This window comes from Ursus arctos, unplaced genomic scaffold, assembly GCF_023065955.2.
Source record: "Ursus arctos isolate Adak ecotype North America unplaced genomic scaffold, UrsArc2.0 scaffold_34, whole genome shotgun sequence".
NCBI classification, from domain to species: Eukaryota; Metazoa; Chordata; class Mammalia; order Carnivora; family Ursidae; genus Ursus; species Ursus arctos.
Genome location: NW_026623030.1, coordinates 29,818,474 through 29,841,198, shown reverse-complemented (window position 1 = coordinate 29,841,198; position 22,725 = coordinate 29,818,474). Strand labels below are relative to the sequence as shown.

The window sequence follows — 22,725 nt, the reverse complement described above, 5'->3', positions numbered from 1 at the left end:
CCTGGTCCCTCCACAGCACATGCGGGGCTTTTTAGATGCCCCTCCGCACCCCTAAACCTGCGAGGGAGGACCCTGCAGCCCAGAAGGGTGGCTCTCTCCCTCGGCAGCAGCCCCAGGACAGGCGGGTGGTGGCCGAGGACCTGCGGCCGATCCTCACTAGTGTAGGATAAAGAGCTCAGCCTGCATCAGCCAATCCTGTGTGAGTCTCAAGGCCACCGACCTATACTGCTCTGTTCCCCAGAACCCACCTCTCCTCTTCTGGTCGGAGCAAGCCAGGGTCTGCTTCTTCTTCCCACCAGCTGAGTTTCAAACCCACATCACGCCAAGCCTGGATCATATCAGTTTTAGCTCTTAACCTTCTGGGGTTCTAAGGCTTCCTAGGTCCCCAGTACAAAGGGCAGGGAAAAGGGGGGCCTGGGTCTTCGCGTCCCCCTTGCCGGCAGCCCCTGACCTCACCCTCAGCAAGCAGAGGTGGTGGGGGCTTTGTGCTCAGTGCAGCAGTGAAAAGCAAGACTGCAGGGGGCCAGACCCTTACCAGTCCCCCATCTAGAAGCAGGAGGCTAGCACGGCACTGCCTCGGTGGGCCTGTCTCCAGGATCAGAGGGCTGGTCTGTGTCAGCTCTCCGCATCACGCCCAGCACCCCACCAGGGCCGGACAGTGAGCTGACTCAGCAGGAGCGCCAGCATCTCTGCTACTGAGAGGACCGTGGGCAAAGAACCCAGCTCAGGCAGGCTTTCTTCTTTTTTCTGTTTTAAAGATTTATTTATTTATTTATTTCACAGAGGAGAGAGACAGAGAGAGGGGGAACACAAGCAGGGGCAGAGGGAGAGACAGGCCTCCCGCTGACCAAGGAGCCCGATGCGGGACTCGATCCCAGGACCCTGCTGGGATCATGACCTGAGCTGAAGTCAGACGCTTAATGACTGAGCCACCAGGCGCCCTGAGGCAGGCCTTCTTCTGTGCCTCTCCTGGACGAGCCCCTGCCCAACTGTCTGGAGGATGTGGTCTGAATTCGGAGTTGAAGAAACCACCAGAAGGTGCCAGCCCCGGTGCCACCAGAGGGAGGAAGGAGAGGGACAGAGGGGCCTACTCACTGTGCCAGGCGTGAAGCCGAAGCTGACCAGCAGGAGGATCTGGGCCACAAGGACGGCGAAGGACAGGTTGGCGTGGATGTGGTAGCGCTGGTTCCGGATGGTGCTGACAGAACTGAGGGCGGAGAGGCAGCGGTGAGGCCCAGGCCCAGCGCCAGCGCCACCACTGCTCTCCCTACCACAACCCCAAGGGCTGCCCAGATGCTGTCACTCCCTGCTCTGACACCTCAGTGGCTCCCTATTGCTCTTGGAAAGGAACCAGCTCCTTCCACAGGCTTTGGCCCTGCACGGCCTGCCCCCTGCTTCCCCCTTCCGGCCCCTGCTCTGACTCAGCCCGTTCCTTGCTCTCTCTCCCGCTCACAATGCCCCATTCTGGCTCACAAGCACCCCAGTCCTCTCCAGGCTGCGGGCCCTCACACCAGCCATGCCTCCCTGGGAGAGGACTTCCGCTGGCCTGGAAGTGTGTGCTCCTGCCCCCCCCCCACCACCACTCCCACCTTCCCTACTCCGTGTCCTGTCCTCTGAGCTGCCTGTGGTGGGCTTCCTGAGCAAAGCTGGGGGACGAGGAAACCGAAGAACTAATGTCTCAGCTCAACGCTGGTGCGGGCTCCTCCTGCCTGGCTTGACGGCCGCCACCACCCTGCCCCCCACAGTTCCTGGAGTTCTGGGGAGCTGAGGGCCTCTCCCTCTAGATCGTGCCGTAGCCCCCCGACCTGGGACCCCACAGTCACAGCCAGGCCAGGTGCTGGGTGTCCTCAGAGAACCAGACCAGGTGAGGAGGGGTGCTGGGTTCCAGGAGGCACCCCTGGAGCATCATCTCCCTTGCGGAGGAGGGGGGGAGGGGAGATAAGCTCCTAAGCACCCCCAGAGGGAAAGGCCCCATCCCGTGTGAGGCCAAAAGCCCTGAGCCACGGCCAGTGTGTCCTCACAGTCATCTGTCCACGTGGGCAGTGCTCACTTCAGTTTTCCATCCCAGTTCAGAGAGGGCTGCAGAGGGACTCAGCTGCCACCCTCCCCTGGGGGCTGCACAAACTTCCTTGAGCTCTGACCACATGTGGCTTCAGCTGGGCAGGGCAGGGGGCCTCCTGGGAAAGGGCCTTCCTATGTTTCCAGCTGACACCAGGGATCCCCCCCCACAGAGCTGCGGCTTTGCTGTCTTGGGGTAGGGGGTCCTCGGTTCTGGCTCTCGCCAGTCCAAAGGCCAGAAAGCCTGTTTCCAGCTTATCTAAAGCAAGGTGCCCTCCAATCTCACAGCCCCTCCTGCCTCCCTCCTCTCTCTTCTCCAGCACCCAACCCCTCCCTGCATCCCAGATCTCAAGATGAAAAGTGACTTTGGAACACCTGTCCAGCTGGGATGCGCCACGAGCACCAGGCATTCGCCACCTCGCCAGGACACATGCTGGCCGGAAAGCCAAGTGGGGCAGGCTTGCACTGACATTTACCCAAGGGCGCCAGACCTCCCTGGACACGGACACGGACACGGACACAGACACGGGAGACAGCAGAGGATGACTCACGAGAGCATGGCGAAGGTGACCAGCGTGAGCACCAGGCAGACCAGGGACACGGAGCAGCCAATGTACGTAATGGACGAGAGTGCCACCTTGTGTCCACGCGTGAGCTGTGTGGGAAGCAGAGCAGAGGTGTCCGCACTGCTCCAGGTCCTGGAGGCCGGAGGTGACTGGGCTCCCGCTGGAGAGGCTCCCAGGGCTGGTGCACAGCTGACCATCAGGCAGCCGCTGTCCCAGCGTGCACGGGGTGGGGATCAACGGGTCCTGCCTCTCCCCCCAGATGCCGTAACCAGCACCCACGAGGTCCAGTCCCTTGGAGTCAGCCCTCGGATTTTGCTGGAACACTCCCCCCAATCACTCAGATTCCACCACCCCTCCAGCTTCTGTCCTGCTAATGCCTAACCCCTGCCCTCCCCAATCCATTCCCACATCTGCCGCCCAGCCGTACCTCCTGGTAGTCTAGCCGGCAGCACCCAGGATGGATTAAGACCCAGACCCAGGAGCCATAGAGGACAGTTTAAGACCCGGGAGGGGGCCAACTCTTCCCTGAGGATCCCCTGGATTCACGTCGGAAGTGCGAAAGTGCGTAGAGCCGAGCCAGGGACGTGAGCCGAGCTGAGTTCGTGCGGAGTCGGCTATCACCCCTGATGCCCACCAGCACAGAAGGTGGTAAACGGACTGGACGCAAGGCCACGAAGGACGGTGAGACAAGCCACAGCTCACCTAGCGGCACAACCCCAGCTGGTGGCGCCCTCGGCTCTGGGAGCTGGAGCCTCAGATCACTCACTTGACCCTGCGCTCCCTAACACTCCGTGCGCCCCGAACCCCGCACCTAGGAGACCAGCTTCCCCATGCCTGTCCCTGCAGAGGCCGCTGCGGGGCTTCCTCCTGTATCTGCATCAGAGACCCAGCCAGAGACCCTCCCCATCGCCGATGTCCGTGTCCACCAGACATCAAGGTCCCTCCAACCTCAGCCTCGACACCCTGGGGCCTTGGCCTCAGCTAAGCCCCCCCCCCCCGCCGGCTCTGCTCATCAGGATGTAATCAGGAGCAAAAGGGGGGCAGCGTCCAGAAGGACTGTGGGCCCGGGGGGCTCCAATTCTGCAGACCGAGGACGGTAAGTGCATCGTGCAGAGCAATCTGGGAGCCAGCGGGACTGCGCCTGAGGATGGACAACTTAATGGGCTTTCCTTCTTCCAGATCTGTGAGTCACCGTGGTCAACTCACTCCCCAGGGGCTACAAAGCACTTTAGAGCCTTGACGGAATGGAGGCGGGGAAGAAGCCTGGAGCCCGCACCCTAGATGCAGGAGGGGGCAAGCCCTCATTAGTCGCCGCCTTTGGCCCACACCAATTCCCTAAACAGGAGGAATGCACGGGGGCCGGTGTGTTCCTACAGCAACATTCTCGGCCACATCCCAGAACCCGGCCCCCCAGCTTCCCCCTCTGCAGATAGGTGGCCAGAGGCGTTCAGATTCCTCAGGTGGCCCGGGAAGGTGAACACAAATTGTTCCTAGCGCCACCCTCACACACCGTGGGGCCTGAGACTCCGGCTCCTGCAACGTGTTGTGAGCAGGGCTCCCTGGACTGGTGCCTCTGGTGTTAGGAACCGGGAGGCAGAGCCGCATTCTCTGTCCCTCTCACGACTCCAGGGGAATACGAGCAGTGTAAGTCTTCTGAAAAGTCCTGCAGGTGAAACCCATTCAGCTGTTTGCCTTGGCACTTCTCAAACCCTCTGGGAGACAAGAGGAGATGCTGCGCCACACCCCCAGAGACAGTTCTGGAAGAAGTGCTCTTACAGAGATGTTGTTTTTGGGAATAAAACCACATATGAAATGCTAATATTAAACCGGGACTGTCCTCTTTCTTTGCTGTCACAGATAATTGAAAAGTCTCGCTGTCACCATCACAACGACCTCTGCCTGGAGACAGAGGGAAGCAGCAGATTCAAGGGCTTATGGATAGAGCCTGACCTCTTTGCGGAAACTGAGGTCCACCTCGGCAGCACTCAGCACATGGAAATGAATGTCATAGCCACAGAAATACGAGCACGTGAAGGGTGAGGGCACTGCCTAGCTCCATGACACCTTCACCCCGGGGCCTCTGGGACGCCCTGTCCCCAGTCTGGCCCTGAGCCGGCGCCCTCCACGTGAATCTCCATGCCACCCCGTCACCACCTGGGCCTTTCTCCCCTGAGATGGACAGCTCCCTCTGACGGAGTTCTTACTGCCTCACGACCAAGGCTGGAGAAGCTGGCGCCCACAGGTGTCTCCTGAGTGCTGGGGGCGGGAGGAGCTCTCGGCTCGTCCCCTGGCTCCCTCACTGATCCTCCACAGAAGATGCCCTTGACCCATATCAGCATGCACACCTGTCTTCTAGAGACAGCAGGACTTTGCCTCTGTCGCTCACAGGCGTGTGGGGAGGCCCCAGGGGCGGAGGTGGGCGGGCTCACGGCCCCGAGCACAAGCTTCCCTGCCTCTCTGCTCGCCCTCTGCACCCTGAGCTTCTGATAAACGGGAGTCCAGCCCTAGCCTCGGACCCACAGCTACCCAGGCCCACCATCAACCAACCGGAAGGCTGGGAGGTTGAGCCAGGAAGAAGGTCACAGCCCTAACTGGGCGCGTGCTGCTTACAGGCAGCAAACCCTTACAGCAGCCCTGTGGGCAGGCACCTCCGTTCTCACTTGCAGAGGGGAGACTGCACAGCGAGTAGGGGTGGCACTGGGCCCCAACAAGCATGCATCGAGCACCACTGTGTGCCACGCATGGAGCTCACACTGCAGTGGGGAAGCAGGCAAATGCACGGGTGAACAAACAAGGTCATTAGTTCCTGCTTGGACAAGGCCGAGACAGACACAAACAGGGACCACGCGCAGAGGACAGAGATGTGGGTGGCGGCTCTGTGAGGGTCCTCTGGGTCCCTCCTCCATCCTCGGAGCCCAAGTATCCCCAAGTGCTGTTGGTGCCTCTGCTAACCCAGCCCGCATACCCTCTCTTTCTCCTCAATTCCCAGAGCCCCCACCTTTGCCCCTGAGCTCCTCTCTGCCCCCCAGTGCATCGGAGCCACCCTTAGTCCGGTCTCCACTGGGCAGGACATCACCCCAGCTCACTCCCTCCACGGCCCCTGCCCCAGATGGGACCCACATTCCTTCCCTTGGCCCTGCTTCTCTGCCTTACCACCTGGTTGCTCTGGCACAGGCTCCAGACAGGAAAGCTGGACCCTCCCAGTGATTCAGTGGACGGGCTTCAATGTGGGACTAGGGTCACAAGGGTGTGGGAGTCCCCGGAAAACCAAAGCCATGATGCACCCCGGGGAATGGGCACAGCCTGCACCCCTGTGGGGCAGGAAGGTCAAGGCGAGGAGGGAACAGGAGCTGAGCCTGGGGTGGGGCCAGGGAGGAAGGCTGTACCGCTGGGGCAGGGACACAGAGGGGACCCAGCCGAGGCCAGGAGCACCTAGCAGACAGCAGAGTGGCATCACACCAGTGCCCGTCTCTCGTTGGCTGGACTGGCGGGGAGGCCAGTCATCAAAGGAACCTAAGGCAGAGCAGAGTGAAGGACGAGCCGGGACCAAGCAGCTCCCTCACCGGGACGCCCCCGGCTGTGCACACACTCAGCCCTTCGCTGCTCCTGACCCACCGCTCACCCTGGCTCTTTCCCGACGTCCAGTCTCCCTGGCTGCTGAGCCAGCAATCCCTCAGACCAGCTCTCTGACCCCAGCTGAGCCATACATCTTCGTGCAGCCCATGGACAGCAGGACCATGTGGCTCCAGGGGCCTCCAGGGTTCCGTGACAGTCCCTGGGCTTCACCGGGTGTAGCTCTGCAGGAATACACGGCCAGCTTCCCCGGCACAGAGTCCGGGCTACAGGCGCATGTCACGTTCCAGTGATGGGAACAAGTCCACAGCCCTGAGGACAGCAGAAACGAGCTCCCTGGCCGGCAGAGGGGCACTGCTGGAGTCCGAATGGCACCCACGGGCCTGCATCAGCTGGGGCCTCCCCCCACACCCCCTGCACAGAGACGTGGCTCCTGTGTCTTTAAGAAGACCTGTGACTTGCCGTGGTCAGGCCAGCTACCTCATTAAAGGACTGAGCTGGGGGTGGAGCCCTGAACCAAGACACCCCATTACCCAGGCCACCCACCCGTGGGCACAGCTGGTTCTGTACAGACACCACTGCAGCCCTTCAAAGAGCGGGAAATTTCATTCAGGGAAGTGTTAACACAGGGAAGGGGAGGTGCCACGGAGCTGAAGGAGAAATCCAGGCAGGAATCACGACAGGAGCCCCTCCCCTGGCAGGAGGGCCCAGCCCGCAGCCATGGTCACTGGGAAAAGCTGGACCAGGAGCCGGAGGAGACACAGCCACTGCCGGGAAAGCTGCCTGTGGCACAGTGAGGGAAGGGGCACCTGGCCTCATCCCCTCTCCCCGACCTCCTGCCAGAGCCCCAGCTGACCAGACCCCGGCCAGCAGAGGTCAGCCTCCGGGGTGCAGACCCCAGCAGGGGAAGGGGGTGGGCCTGAGAGCGAAGGCCCAGCCCCAACACAACTGGGGCCTAGAGGATGAGGTCCCTGGCCCCAAGGCTGGTGACAGGGGCTGGGAGACGGAAGCTGCGTGATCCCCCGCTTTACACGTGGCGCAGGGGGTGGGAGGCAGCAGCAAGGGCCACTTCAACACTGCTGCGAAGCACGTACGTTCTGCTGGGAGAGGCCTGTACCCCAGGGAGGCGTGGGCCTGATCCGCAGCCACCAGACACTGGCTGCAGGAGGGGGCGGGCGCAGGCCCCGAACACGGTAGCTGTGAGCATTTGTGCACATTTAAAGCTGCACGCTGCCTGGCCTGCAACCCCACTGTGGGGACGCACTCACAAACCCAGACGTTTCCTGGGCTGTGTACACCTGACCGGCTATCTGTGGAGGGGGAGCCATCAGCGGCAGTCCAGCAAGGGTTAAAACAAATGAGGCCGGTCTGCGGGCTGAGGCTGAGGGGGAACCACCTCCGAGAGGCACTGGCACTGGCCGGTCTCTCCCTGCACTACCCTCTGTGGCAGGACCAGGGGCCGCAGGTGCAGGGAGCCAGGAGCCGGGTGAGGGGGCTGGCCTGGCGTTCCCCCTCTGCTCCCTGGGCAGCAGCCTCTTCCACATGTGCGTCTCATCTGTAGGACACAGACCGGCACCGGCCTGGGAAGAGCCCTCCAGCTCCTGCAGGGCCCCTCGCTCCCCTGCCGGCTGGGCAGGGCGGCCCCACCTCTCCCCTCGGCTCCCCCCACCACGATGCAGAGTCATGATGGTTCTGACCACACAAGGTGAACGCACGAGGCTCCCACATCATAGCCTCCGTCTCCCCGCTCAGCCTGGCAGCCCAGAGCCACGCACCCCGACCCCATACCGAGCCCTTGGCCTCCAGTCCCTCACATCAGACCCTCCCAGATGGAGACACACCTGCCCCCCCCACCCCTGCTCCAGCCACCGCCCCCACCCGCACCCTGAGCAGCAAAGGCTCCTGAGGCCACGGTCAGCATCCCTCTGCAGGGCAACCCAGCCCCCAACAGTAGCACAGCACACACTTCTTCCAGAAGAGTCTACGGTAAATGAGGTAAATGAAGCAATGGCCGGGTCTGGTGGCAGGAGGGGGTCCTGACTCCAGCGAGGCACCATCTCCAGGACTGCAGGGCCCGGCCGATGGAAAAGCTGAGCTCCCAGCAGCACCCAGCCAGCGGCTGCCTCCAGAGTGTGGTTTTCTCCCTGATGTTCCTATCCCACCTCTGGGGCCTGTTTCCACACATCCTGGGTGAGCACAGGGGTCTCCCTGCATGACTGGGTCCTGAGGGGAGAGACGGGGCTGCAGCGCCCCAGAGAGACGGCAAGGCCACCAGGGGGAACAGCCCTGGGAGCCTGGGAGGGAGACAGGCAGGAAGGGGATGGGATGGGAGGGGGCACGGTGGGGGGGGGGGGAAGGAGCACCATCCACAGGGAAACAGGTCCCCCAGGGGCCCAGGACTCCACCACCCCTCAAAAGAATGAACGTAAAGGGCCGGACAGCGTGGGAAGGCTCGGTCCTGACTCGGGCTGGCTGCACCACAGCCCATTCCTGCTCTTCTGGGACATCACCAAGCTCCTCGGGCTGGCCCCTCAGCCACCGGGTCACCCCTGGGCACTCTCATGCTCGTTTGGAAGTCACTGTCACCTCAGTTAGGCTGGGTGCTTGGGGCTCAGTTCTCAGGGCTGGGTGCTTAGAGCTCAGTACTCAGGGGAAGTCCCAGATGGGGAAGCAGAGGCTCAGTGCAGGCACTTGCAGAAGGCCACACGGTGTGTCAGGAGAGGGACCCTGAGCGTCTGGCTGACCGGTGGACAGAGTGGGGCCACTGCTGAGCGCACCCCAGCGATGGGGACGGGGCCACACACAGTAGGTGCATATCAGAAGTTGCCTGAATAAGTGACAGACACACAGGGAGACCGAGCAAGAAACCTGATTCCCGATGGTGAACCGGGTACGTCTGAGACACGCAACAGGACCAGGGACACAGCTCCCAGAGGGGGCACTCCAGCAGCCCCAGCCATATCCTGCGATTAGGTCCTCGTGCTGCAGCAACCCCCACCCCGCCCGGAGGCCAGAGCCGTTGAGTGGCTTCAGGCAGGGGCCCCTGATGGGATGGCTGCTTAGTGTGCGTCCCGTGGCTGTGGGCCCAGGGTGCACGAGGGGCCCTGAGGGATGGGGGTGCTGCAGAAGCGAGACCCTTGCACACACTGGTGCACACACTCCCCCCAGCTCCAGCTTCAGGAGGTGTGGTGTGTCCCCGTGGTGCCCTTCCTTCCCCGCCCTGGGACTAGATTTAGAAATGCCCAGAAAAACCTGGAGTTTGCTTCGGGACATGGGCTCCTCTGAGTCACAGACCACAGACTCCAAGGCCCCAGGGGAGGCATTTTACAAAAATTCATGAGGCCAGCTGGGAGTGTGCATATTTCATATCCAAGTGGAACTCTTGTTCCAGAAAGAAATACTTCCATCTTCCGTTTTTTCCAAAAGCCCCACGTAGTGGGTATGTCCTTTTCCCACCCTAGGAAAGAGCGAGCAAGGCGCTGCTGTCTCCCTAGGAGCAGAACAGCACCCCTGCGGAAGGAGGGAGGCGGGGCCCAGCAGGGGAGAGCGGTAGGAGGTGCTGGGACTGCGGTAAAGTGCAGCTCCGCCCCGGCCTGCTGGGGACAGCAGCTGCTTGGTCTGGAAGCTCCAGGGAGCCGGACCTTTTATTTTTCTATGAAAACCAAAATCCAAAATTTTAAATAATTTCTCTGACTTCTGAAATTTTGACAGACGGGCTAAAGGAATCATGCCGACTGGCCAGCCTCCGGACCAGGGTCTGTGGCTCTGTCTTACTGAGCTGCTCCTTTGCTGTGACCCCCTCCCAAGTCTGCGCCCGGGGAAGGTGAGGGGCTCCCGGGGACTGGCTTTCCCTGCTGCACCTGTCCTGGCACAGCGCTCCCACTGCTCCCTCCCCAGCACAAATGCCCCTCCTGGGCCGCTCCCAAAGGACCCGTTGAAGGAGCCAGGCAGGGGCGAGGGGGCTGCAGGAGATGAGCAGGGACATGGCTGCATGTGGAGCCAGTGCACTGAGGGGGCCTCTGGCTTCCACCAGCTCAAAGGCTGTGCCCACCAGTGTACAACCAGACTGTCGCCCTGAAATGTGAACCTTGGGTGGGGATCCCAGAAGTAGGTGGGACTGACTCATCTCTAAGGCTTCCGTCATGTCAGCCCCTCACCTTTCCCTTCCTAGGAGTCCCATCTCTAAGTCGGCCACTGCAGCCACCGTGGCTCCCACAGGGGCTGGGGTGATCCAAGCTCCACCCCTTCCTGGGTCCAGCTGGGCCAGCCCACCGCAGCGTCCACCACTGTGGACCCAGTTCCTCCCTCCCTGGTGCCCCTGCTGGCCAGTCCTGAGAGGTGACAGTTCCAGCTCCTGCCTCCCTGCCCTGGTCTCTCGAGAACAGGTCCGCGTGAGTCAGCCTCCCTCCTCGCACGCACGGCCACACTTGGCATCCTGGTGTCCAGAGAGAGGAAGCCCTCTCCTGCAGAACGGACCTACTCCATGCACGGTTCACACCACACACCGTCCTGCGGCCTCCGCCCAGCACCAGCTCCAGGCCACTGGGTGTGCAGAAGCAGGGGACCAGACATGCTCTCAAAGCCCCTGTGCCTGAGAGCAGAGCTTACAATCCGCCCCTTCAGGCTGCTCGTCCTACTGTTCAGTCACACGGACGCACGCACGGGGACACAGCTCAGCAGTTTCAGCCCAGCGGCTCCCGACCCTGTGGACAGCCGGACGGCACCTCGTTGCCTTCCCTGATCATACGCTGCAACATGACCTCACACAGGGGACCTTGTACGGCTTTGTAAAGATGGCATGTTTGGGGGCCGCCGGGGAGCTCAGTCGGTGGAGCCTCTGACTCTTGATTTCAGCTCCGGTCATGATTTCAGGGTCGTGGGATCGAGCCCCGTGTCGGGCTCCGCACTCATCGTGGAGTCTGCTTGGGATTCTCTCTCCCTCTCTCGCTGCCCTTCCTGCTCATGCTCGTGCGCTCTCTCTCTCAAATAAATAAAATCTTAAAGAGAGAGAAATGGGATGTTCGTACGCTACTCTGCATCCTGCCCTTGTCACGTGACGACACCTTGGCGGTCCCTCCAGGTCAGCCAGCACTGTCACCACGCACTCCCACAACCGCATGTGGGCTCTTGACGGAACCGTTTTACTAACACGGAGGCGCGAAGGTGCGCCGTCCTCCATGGCTGGGAGGGGTCAGAGCCCACGCGCTTCCTAGCGTTAGGCTAACACTTCCGTTGTTCTGTTACGTCCACGACAAATAGGATTGGAGATAGTATTTTACTTTACACTCTTACATATTATCTTGCTCTCCGATTCTTTGGATTCTACGAGGAATATTCTCGGGGGTGTACTGAAAAGTCATGGTCTGTTCTAAGCTCTCTGTTCCGATGATCTGCCTTCCTGGACTTCCGTGGACACCACATTGTTCTGGCCACAGGAGCTTCACGGGAATTGCTCTGTGCCGTGCAAAGTCTCTCCTATGCTTTTCCTTAATTTTCTTGACTACTCTTAAAACATACTGTTCCAAAATTAACCTGAAGATAATTTTATCCAATAGGAGAAAACGAATTTCTTAGGATTCTTCCTGGATTTGGGGTCACTAATTTTAAAGGTGCAGAAAGTGAGTTTCAGGGAGGTGCCCGGCCAGCACAGCTGGTCATGGTGACGGCCCAGATCTGCGGGCGTGAATGCAGGGGCTCACCCCCCAACCCCGTCTGAAACACACGCACCCCGGGAAATCAGAAGCCCCCAGCGGTGGAGCTGTGTTTCTGTGATTCACACTGATGACAGGGTCACCCGTTCTCGTCCACTGCTGGAGGAGGTGCACATGGGAACAGGGTCCCCAGAGAGCAGTGTAAGTGCCCCAGACCCTGGCCAGGAAGTCATCCCACAGTGGTGTGGGCTGGGCCGCGTGACGCTGAGCTGCCAGAACTAGCCAAGGACGGAAGCCAGCTTAGTGCTGGTGACTGGTCAAGCCCCCTGAGAACCAGGGCTCCTGGTCTCGTGGGTGTGGCCAGGACGAGGCAGGGGTGTGGGCACCCAAGGGGACACATTGCGGGAAGGAGAGGGGTGGCCCCGAGCCCTGCTTGCAGCGTGGCACCCTGTGTGGGGGCCACACACGTGTGGAGAGGGGAGTGTTTCCGGGAGGAGGGGAGACACTGGAACAGGCGTGGCCTCGCAGAGGTGGCAGCGGGAGAGCAGGAGATGGTGGGCGGCACTGCCTTCCTCAAAACCCTTCCTGCCACCTGATGGCTTAAAACCCACGTGTCTCAGCTACCCCGTTAACGGAAGCGATTCTTAACAGAAGAACATGGGGTCAGATGGAGTAATGACCACCGGAGCCAGCCAGCCTCAGCTGGGGTGACTGGTACTCTGGGTCAAGGGGGCCCCACAAAGCAGCTACTGGGGGACCCTGTGGGGCCAGCACTTGGTGGGTGGGAGGGGGTCCAGGCCTGTTTCTCACTTGCTGTGGCAGGAGCGCAAAGTGTGGTGTCCCCTGCCCTGGGGTCGTGGTTGGCTGAGCCCCTCACTGCTGACCAACGGTGGGGGCCCCACATCACACTCCCCCACAGAGAAGAGTGAGCAGAGCAAGGCCTGGGACATCCCTCCATGTCCCAGCCCAGCCACCCCAGGCTCTACGCAGAGGGGTTCCACGGAGGCCCTGCTGGGGCACGGGCCAGGGCAGACCCGCGGAGGGATGGCAGGTGCGGCTGTGAGCTCAAGGAGAAACCCTGGACCAGGACACCCCCTCCCAGAGCACTTGGGAAGACAGAGAAAAGCCATTCGTGCTGTTCTCACTAAATGAACTGAGCCATGATCCGGCATCTACTGGCGATAACTGCTGTAATTGTTTAAATGTTCCTGAGAATGTTCATTTTTAGCATGGGTAATTGTGAATCATTTTCAAATCAACCTTTCCTGGCAATGAGTAGATATGATTTGCTTCCACGAAGACACCCACGGACTGTCCAAATCTGGTGTCTCCTACATCGAGTGCTGACAGATTTGTATCCTAAATGCTCTGTGACCGGTTTTTTTTTTAGTCACTGGACTGAGCTGCCTGCCTCCCTCCCTGTCCCGCCAACTTCCCAAACCCAACTTCCTGCCCACACCCAGCACCCAGCAGCCCCTTTCACATCGCAGAGGCCCACGGCGTGGACCTCGTTCTCTGTGAGCAAAGGACCCAGAGGACCATCTAGAGGCTCGGGGCCGGGCCTGGCTTTAGCATCCGGGGAGCGGAGCTAGAGCTGGGGCTCTGTGCCCGGGTGACCTTGGGCAAGTCTCAAGTGCTCACCTGTAACAGGAGGATGCCTGTCCTGCCCGCACCAGCGCTCACAGGGGGTCTGCTCCCCCACCTCCATGACACCCTCTCTGCCCCCAACATTTGTGAAGCTCAGCTTTGCGCCCCAGCACTGTTCCCCAGAGCCCCCAGCCCCTTGCCTGTGTGCACCTGCTCCTTCCTCCCAGGCCCGCAAGGCTGCACCTCCTTCCTGAGGTCATGCATCCGCACCAGCTTCTCCCGGAGGCCCTGAGGGTTGTGCCTTTCCTCGCCCCATCCTGCCCCATGTGGCTCTCACATGCTCTCGCTGCCACAGGACAGAGCGTGCTCTGAAGTGCTCAGTGCCTGCGTCCCCACAGGGTCCCAAGCACTGTGACTTGTCTGCTGCTTTGCTCCCAAGCCCCAGAGCAGAGCCTTGAAGGCCTCAGGTAGTCACCTCGAATCCAATCCTTCACTGTTGGATGAATGAAGGACCCCAGCCTATCCCCCTCTCTGGACCTCACTGTCTCCACTCGGCCACCGCACCCTTGGACTATCCCCACCCTACTGGCACATACATTCTGCAGACTGCTGACTCCTATGTGGCTCCGAGAGGGACATGACAGAGGCACATGGGCTGAGGCCCTGGCAAGACAGGCAGAGATGGAGACACAAGCCTCACAGCGGTGGTGCCCCCAACGCCCCCAGCCTGACCCCTGGTGACAAATGTTTGTGCAGAACAGGACAAGAAGGAATGAGGAGAGACATGGAAGGGGTGGAATTTCAGAGGGCGCCAGACGGCACCCCATGCAGCCCAGGTAACTGAGGCCCTCTCTCCACTTCGGGGCACCCTGGGACCTTCTACTCCACTCCCCCTCACTGTCCCCACACTGCTGGCACGGGCCCACCACACTGACCTCCCTGCAGCTAACGGTGCAAAGCCAGGGCGCACATCCCGACTCAGGCAGCGCTGGGCAGAAGCACGGGGGGACAGGAGAGAAAGGGAGACAGAGGGCCCGGGGGGCGGGAACTAGAAGGGAAAGGGCACCTGTGACCTGAGGGCAGCTACTGCCCACACGTCGCTCCCACTGGGACTGCCTGGGGGTCACGGCGGCCTGAACACAGATGTACCCCACGGGGCACCAGGCAGGCCAATGGGCTCACACCCCTCAAGCCCATGACAGCACCACGCGTCCGAAGCTCTGAATGCTCTTGCTCAAGAGACACCTGACCTGGAGGCGCCCAGTTGTGCTCTACTCCCCTCAGCGTCTCTGAGTGATGGGCCCTGGGACGTCAGCACACCCCCATCCCCCGGAGCCTCATCACCAGCAGAGCGAAGGGGACCAATCAGCTCCGACCTGTGCACTGTGCTGGTGTGTCTGCGCGGGGAGCGCATGGGGCACGTGGCACCATGCCCCTCCCCCGCCCCCGTCCTCCTGGGGGTGGCTGGAAACTCCCTTCTCTATAAGCAATTCACAGTCCGGACGTAAAACCCACGGCACGTGCTGAAACGAAGGAGCCTCCCGGCCTCGCCGCCTCCACCCCGTACACCCCAAGCCCAGTTGTGCCTCCTGCATCTGCGCCTGCTGTTCCTTGGCCTGGAACATTCTCCTCTGCTGCTCCCCCGACCACACCACCAAAAGGCCTCTCCTTCCTCACGTGCACCGTCCACATCACCCCTTCAGTCGTCCTTCACCTGCTGCTGCTTGAAGTCACCCATGTGCTTGCTAACCTGTTACCTGTCTTTCCCACTGGAATCTAAACTCCTCCAAAGCAAAACCTCATTGCTTTTCTTGTTTACAGCCGAACCCCCAGGGGAGGTGCTGAGAAGTACTTGTTGAATGGCTGTGGATGAGGAATCGAGGCTTAGGTGCTGACCCTGGGGCCGCCAGGAGTCGCCACACCAGCCAAGACTCCACAGACCTGCGCGCGTCAGGTGCTCCGGGCCCTGGACCATGGAAACCAGGGAAGGGGTCTGTTCGGAAACAAACGCGCCCCCTGGAGTAGATGCACCAAGGGAGGGACATGGTGCAGCGGGAAGTGACAGCAGAGGGGCTGTGACCTCCAGACCCCAGTTCATTTCCACGCACGACTCAGGGGTGTGGGTGCTCAGGGCACCTGCCCCCGTGTGGGGGGGGGCGTGCACAGCTCTGTGGAAGAGGGAGCCTCTGCTCAGCTGCTCCCTGTTCTGTGGAGCCCAGCATCCCCAAACCACGGACTCTTCAAGAGAAGCAGAAACGCAGAGTTATAAATAAGATTTTTCAATTTCCAAAACACAGTTTGGGATGAAACAAAATGTGTCTATATGGGTGCCTGGCTTTCCAGGGGCCTTCAGAGATCCTGGGACCAACCCCTATCTTCTCCCCATCCTCCCACCCTCAGCACAGAAATTCAAGTTCCACTGGGGTCTAGAAGCCAATCGGGCCATCCACGCACAGGGGTCAGAGACATAATAGTAGAGAAGATCCCACCCTGGGGCATCTGCATTTTTAAAGAGTACTTTTTTTTCCCCCCTCTTCCAAGCTGTGCTTTCCTTAAACCAAGGAAATGAACGTCCAGCTCTTAGGGCCGACCACGCAGCCTGCCGATGAAATACTCTGATGCAGAAACACCCAACCCGGAGGGCCCTTTTCCACCCTTAACCCCAGGCTCCAGGGAAGGTCGTGGCCCCATCTAGAGAGGAGGACAGATGCCCCCCCTCCCCTGCTGCGCTAGACTCCCCCCCCCGACTCTCCCACAGCACTGAGGCTCCACGGCCCTGGGACAGAAGCCCTGGATGCTGGCACACAGGCCTTCTGCACGCGGACCCTCAGCAAGGACCCAGGTCTGCACAGGTGCTGCCTCGGGGAACTTGAAGCAAAAGTTTTGTTTTGTTTTGGGTTTTTTTGCTAAAAAATGTAGAGCTTTACAAATGTCCCCAGTCACCGGGTCTCCCCGGTGAGTGGGGGCCGCCCGTGTGCCCCGCCCGCAGCCTGAGGTCGGAAGGGCACGTTGTTGGGCTCGGGAACCCCGGTGTCTGGCTCTTACCTCCATCGGCACCACCTGCATCAGGATGGCGAAGTTGGTGAGGTGAGTGCAGCGGCAGACAGAGTAGCTGAGGTTCCCCTCGGCGAGCACACAGCCCTGGTTGGACCAGACCCCTTCTCCGGAGCTAGGGACACAGGAGAGAAGCAGCGGGCTGAGAAAGTGACATGCTGGTGCCTGTTGGGCCGCATGGAGACCAGGGAGGACTGTGGGGGTCCTGCCCTGGCACACGCACACGGGGGCCCCTGGACCCACAGCCCGTGAAAATGAGATGTGCTAATCCTACGAACTGCCAGCCCCATTTCCGGAGAACTCTTGAGCCCTGTGCCCAGGGGACATGCCCGGGGGTCCTCGCCAGCTGACAGGTGATGCCACAGAACATGAAAGGAGCCCAGGGCCCCGCTGTAGGGCATACACAGACGTGATAAAATGCGGACGGCAGTCGGAGATGTGTATCCACGTGGGTGAAACTTGACCCCTCGCACATCACGGTCCGGTGCACAGTAGGGGAGGACACGCACGTGTGAAGCAGAACGCGATCGCACGTGCGCCCTGGATGCAGCCGTGAGTGACACGCATGGTGCTGAGGACACCCGACCGGCCACCTCCAGCGAGAGGGGTGAGACCGAACGGTCAACAGATCTTTGCTTTTTCACGACGTTTGACTTTTTTACAGAATTGATTTAGGACTCATGTCACTTCTTAAGTCTCCTCCTAGACCAAAGTGACCGGGAGTGAACAAGCTCACGCGCCCACTGTGGTCTCTTCTCGCGGTAAGAATATCAGTGTCCGCCATTTTCTTCGGTGTCTCTGTATTTTCAAATTCCCAAGATGTTTCCATGGTTCTTTCCAGAAATGACACCTTTGAGTTATCGGCAAAGATAGACGTTTGCTTCAGCCAAAGGCAGGGCCTTTGGGGAAAGCTTTTATGAGAGCGAACAAATTCAAAGGCGGTGGTTTCGCTCTGTGGACGAAGTCAATGAGGAACGTGGCTGTCCCGCAGGGGTGCGGTGTCCCATGCGGGAGCACGTGCGGGTGGCATTCGTTCCCACCCCCGAGATGGGAGTGTCTCCATGAGGACACAGTGTGACTGTGCTTGAGGCTTGGCTGCCGTGGCCGAGGGAGGGGCGGGAAAGGGTCACTGGGGGCGTCTCCGGGGTGGGCTCTGAGCCTGATGGCCGAGACGCAGGGACAGTGGCTTCTGAGGCCGTGTCCGTGATGCTCCGTCCACCATCGGCAGGGAGGAGGGGGCGCCCAGCAGGGACCAGAGAGCACAGCCAGGGCCACTCGAACCTGTCAGTCCCAGGGCGCTAAACCCCAGTAATAACATCAAATGAAGGGACTAAAGGTGGGGGCCTGTCCTTTCCCCGCGCACCCTCCTCTTCATCTGACATCCTGTGGCCTCGAGGCCACATTTTCAGTGTCTCTAATAACTGACCGAAGCAAAAATCCCAGCCACGCGTCGAGCGCTTCAGCGTCTGCACGGTCCGGGAGCGAGCAGAGCAGCGCAGGGCACGGCGCTGCTGTGAAGTCACGGGCAGCATGCGCAGTGACGCCCTACCACGTGAGGCGGACGCACAGGGACCAGACACACATACGCTGGGGGCCCCGGGGCAGCCGCCGCAGGAAATCACAGGGGGCCACAGAGGTCAATCATGGCGACAAAGTGGCATTGTAACATACGTCCCGAATCCAACTGACGTAAGGACAGAGAACACAGGAGACGAGGAAGAGATGGGAAAATTCCAGAACAGGCAGCAGGACGGCAGGTTTCCGTCCAAACACATCCATAATCACATTAAAAAGGTCAATTGTCAAAACCCACTGATCAAAACCAGAAATGTTCTGAGGGGATAAAAAAGCAAGATGCCGCCATATTCGACCTAAAGGAGACTCACTTTAAATATAAAGATGATCAATAAGGAGGCTGGAATGAAAGGTGGGGAAAGACACAGCATCCCAGGGTGAGAAAATCAGAAGAGCTGCGTCGAAAGCAGCCCAGGTGGGGCTTCAGAACAACCAACATTCCCATCAAAAGAGGGACGCGGAGCAGGAAGGGCTCAGTTCTCAAGAAGACAGAACAATCCTAACTGGAAAAGCTTCCAAGAACAGAGCTTCAAAATATCCCAAACTCCTAATAAAAGAGAAACAGACCCCTCAAGACACAGAGACATCATTGTCTTCTCTTTAACTGGTGGGACAAGCAGGCCGAAAAGTCATAAAATCACAGAAAGCCCGACGAACGCTAGCAACGCGACCTCACCACATTTATAAGACACCCTGCCAGGAGCAGACATTTTTAAAGGAAACAGGGCATCCACCAAGACTGAACGCATGCTGGGTCATAAACCAAGTTTTTACACATTTAAAAGGACTGAAAACTCTTTAAAAATGAATGTTTTCATTCACGTTTTTTCATCAACAAAAATCAGTTAGAAATCAGGAGCAGAAAGATCTCTGGAAAATCCCCAAGCAGTCGGACTAAACAACGCACTTCAAAGCAGCGCGTGGCTTGCAGAGGAAGTCACGAGAAAGGCCGGAGAATAGGTTTAATTTCATGAAAATGAGAGCAACGTGTGGACACTGTGGACACAGCCAAATCGTGCTCACAGGAAAACTTCTAGTCCGAAACACGTGCATCAGAAAGCTGCAGCCCACACTCAGCAGACGGAGTAACCAAGGGACAAGACAAGGGACCGAATCCAAGCAGCTGAGAGTAAAAACACAGTGCGGAGAAACCAACGAAACCAGAAGTGGCTTCTCTGAGAAAGATCAGTAAGGTCGGCAAACCCCCAGCACGAAGGACCAGGAGGGAGAGAGGGACGCAGATCACGGACACCAACCGTGGCAGGGGACGTCGGCACAAGCCCTCCCACGGGAGCGCGGGCACGAGGGGCACCAGCAACTCCCTGCACGTACTGTAAACACATTTTGGACAAATTCTCCAAAAAACTAACTGTCCAAACTCACAAGAAGTCCATGGCCTGAGCAGTTCTCTGTCAACCCAAGACGTTCAACGTGTGGCCAGAAGCCTGCCAACAACAAAACTACGGCTCAGGCGGCCTCGCTGGTGAATTCGAACAAATTATGTGTGGAAGAAACAAGAGAAGTTCCATAGAAACTGTCCAAAATGCACCTGTCAAAAGGGATGGTTACCTTGGTACAAAAACCAAAGACATTCCAAAACAAGAAAACTAAAGACCAGTTTCCTCCGCAAACACGGACGTAATGGTCAACATCTGCAGCAAGTGACACTCAAGCAAGTGGGCCTTCCCGCGGGACGGCAAAGCCGCGCAGCACGCAGCCAGACTCAGGCCGCCCAGACGTGGCCCCCGGACAGGAGGGGGAGCAGCGGGGTGCCGCTCGGCAGCGAACGGTAGCAGGGAGCCGTCAGCACATGCAACAACGCGGATGTTGTCGCACTCGATGACAGAAGCCAGACGCCACACGCACGGTGGCTCCGTCCACGTGGCATTCTTGCAGACGTGGAACCATGTGGGCAGAAGACATATCGGTGGCCAGGGGAGCTGGAGTCCGAGGAGCGGTGGCAAGTGGGCCGGGGATGTGGCGGGGTCAGGGGACTGGTCTGCATCCTGACTGCAGGGCGTACACAACTGTGCTCGTTTGTCCAAACCCACAGAGCTGTGTGACCAAAGGTGTGCGTATCTCCGGATGTGCACTGCTTGCTAATCTAAGGAATACCTGGGCCAGGGACAGATGCGTACGCACACTGCACGCTGCGTGGTGGTGGCCCTGGGGATCGGGGGCAGGGAACAGGACAGACAGAGTGTTCTTGGACATCATCTGTGATGCTTTCATTGTTTTATTCTTGACAATATAAACATGCTAATAATAAATTTGAGGCAATGGGTGCCTGCCCTTGTTGGAGTATTTTTTGTACTTTTCTCTGTTCCTAAAATTTCTTCAAAAATAAGAACCAACATGCCATTTGGTCGCTAGCAAACTCCATCCCCCTCATTCCATCCATAAGATATCTCCCTGCAAGCAGTACCCCGAATTAGGATGACTGTTTCTAGGTGGGTGTGTCTCCGCATTTCATAATTTGCAAAGAAACAAACAATGGGCGGCAGCCGGCTGAGCTCGGCCAAGGCAGAACCACTACACTGCAGCCTCGGCGATCTGTTCTGCGGGTGGCGTGATGTGTGCACTCACGGGCACGGCAGAGGAAGGCGCTCCCCGGGAACAGAAAGAAGCAGGGTTTGCTGGGCACTACGGGGTGTGGGCTGCACTTCCTGGCCGTGCGTGGAGCAGAGACGGGGATCAAGCACACGGCTACTGCAGCTCAGCACCTCGAGTCTCCTGGTCGCTGAGTGCAGGGAAGAAGAGCGGCCTTCTCTGACCCGCAGCCCTGTGCCCCCAGCGCCGTCCACTCCTGGTTCTCTCTCACACTCACCTATGGCACCTCCGTGGCCCTGGGCGGGCTCGGGGGGGTGGGGGTGGGGTGGTCTGCTTTCAATCACTGCTCTGATGGGAGGGGGGGACATTCGTGGTGGGCCCCGCCCCGAGGAGCAACACGATCAGAACTCCATCTGAAGAAGGCCCCCTGACAGCGGGTGGGGAGCCTGTGGAAATGAGCAGGGACGGGGGTCCAGCAGGGAGGGGGATGGTGGATTCCAAGGTGCCCACGGAGGACGGAGAAGGACGCCCTGGTCTGTGCTTGTGCTCCCAGGCCTTCAGGCAAGGCTGATGTTGGCAGACCCAGCGCAGCCCACAGCCAGTGGCGCCGTAAAATCCTGAGAAGCCCACACGCCCGCCAGGAAAGAGCCGCTCGCCCGGCCCCTCCCGGCCACCTCTCCAGCGCGGCTCCCAATCTCTGGCACGGCCAGAGGCCTGGTGGTGCCTTGGCAGGCTAGTGAGTGTTTCGAAGCGTGCCCCAGGCTTTAAGGGCTGAGCCCTACTAGGTGCTAATGTGGCCTCCAGAGAAAAGCTGACCCAGCACCTCCTCCAGGTCCCGGTTCGTTTCCAGCATTTACAGGCCATGCAACCGTGTTGCCTCCAGAGGGGTGGCCGGATCACAGGACCTGCTCCCCTCCCCCGCCCCGGGGCCCCCACGCGGGCAGTACCTGAAGTCCAGGAAGGCACAGTACAGGAATGCCTGGTTGCTGCTGTTGGTAGCCTCGCTGCGCTGCCTGTGGGACTGAAACAGAGGGTGGATATGCTTCGTGAGGCCGCCGGAGAAGCCAGGTTCCCGACAAGGAGCTCAACGCCCCACCCCCAGCTAGAGGCCACTGACTCCATCTTAACCCTGCCATGGTCACAGAGGGCCACCCCACACCTCCCTCTCCTTTGCCCACAGCAGCCCAGAAGCCAGGGCTCCTGCCTCAGCGCCTTTGCATTTGCTGTGTCCTCCCTTGATGATGCCCTTCCCCTAAGACAACACATGCCCCCCCACCCATTTACTGTGAATCTGTGCTACGTGTTACTCCCGGAGGGACCTTCCTGCCCATTCAAACAGCACCAACCTGTGCAGCCCCACCCCTTCCTCTTGTCTATTTTCTTTCCCAGCATGGCTCACCCCGCAGCAAGTTACATTTTCACGTATTTTTTTGCCTGCTGCCGTCCCCCCTGGGAAGTGCACACAACGAACCCTTGTCTGTCCTGGGTGCCGGCTGTACCCCCAGGGCCTGGCCAGGGAAGTTACCCAGCAGGTGCACACTACAGACTGGCTGAATGAGAGGACAAACGAACAAACAAGCAACCAGATCAACCCGCAACGTTGTTCCTAGGACTCCTGTTCTCCCCCAAGAGAGAAAATTCCAGCCCCTGGACTTGGCCGCAGCTGCTCTGCCCAAAGCAAACCAAAGCGGGTCCGCCACGAGCCGCGGGCAGGAAGCTCAGGAAGCCGGGGCTGCTCCTGGACACACGGTATCCCACAGATGCCCAATCGCTACTCAGGATTCTGTGGCTGCCTGCCGCTCACGCCATCGTCTCATCTGCGCACAAGGCCCCGCCCCCACCTCCATCGCAGGACCGCATGGACCAGCGTGGGAGTCAGCCTTCTGCAGGACCGGGGAGCAACAGGACGGCTGCCCCGTCAGCCCAGCTCCAGACACAGAAGCCCCTCTTTCCCGGTGCTGGTACGTGCGCGTCTGCAGCAGCCCGCAAACACCAGAGGGGCCATCCACCCTCGGCTTCACCTTCAGCTAGAACCACGGCTGATGGTCCCCGAGTGCACAGCACAACTATGTTAATGCCGCTTATTCCTGATATTTTGACAAAACACGGAG

At 59.7% G+C, this 22,725-nt stretch overlaps 1 protein-coding gene across 4 annotated transcripts in view; it reads right to left on the bottom strand.

The window, feature by feature from the left end:
- ADGRD1 (adhesion G protein-coupled receptor D1) overlaps positions 1-22,725 on the bottom strand; it is a 140,975-nt gene that overhangs the window by 26,087 nt on the left and 92,163 nt on the right. For all 4 annotated transcript variants that reach the window (XM_057305803.1, XM_057305802.1, XM_026514669.4 and 1 more), the window contains 4 exons: positions 21,562-21,635; positions 16,481-16,604; positions 2,610-2,713; positions 1,096-1,207 (listed from right to left, as the gene is read on the bottom strand). In XM_057305803.1, coding sequence (XP_057161786.1) covers positions 1,096-1,207; positions 2,610-2,713; positions 16,481-16,604; positions 21,562-21,635 — 414 coding nt within the window. The remainder of the gene's footprint in view (positions 1-1,095; positions 1,208-2,609; positions 2,714-16,480; positions 16,605-21,561; positions 21,636-22,725) is intronic.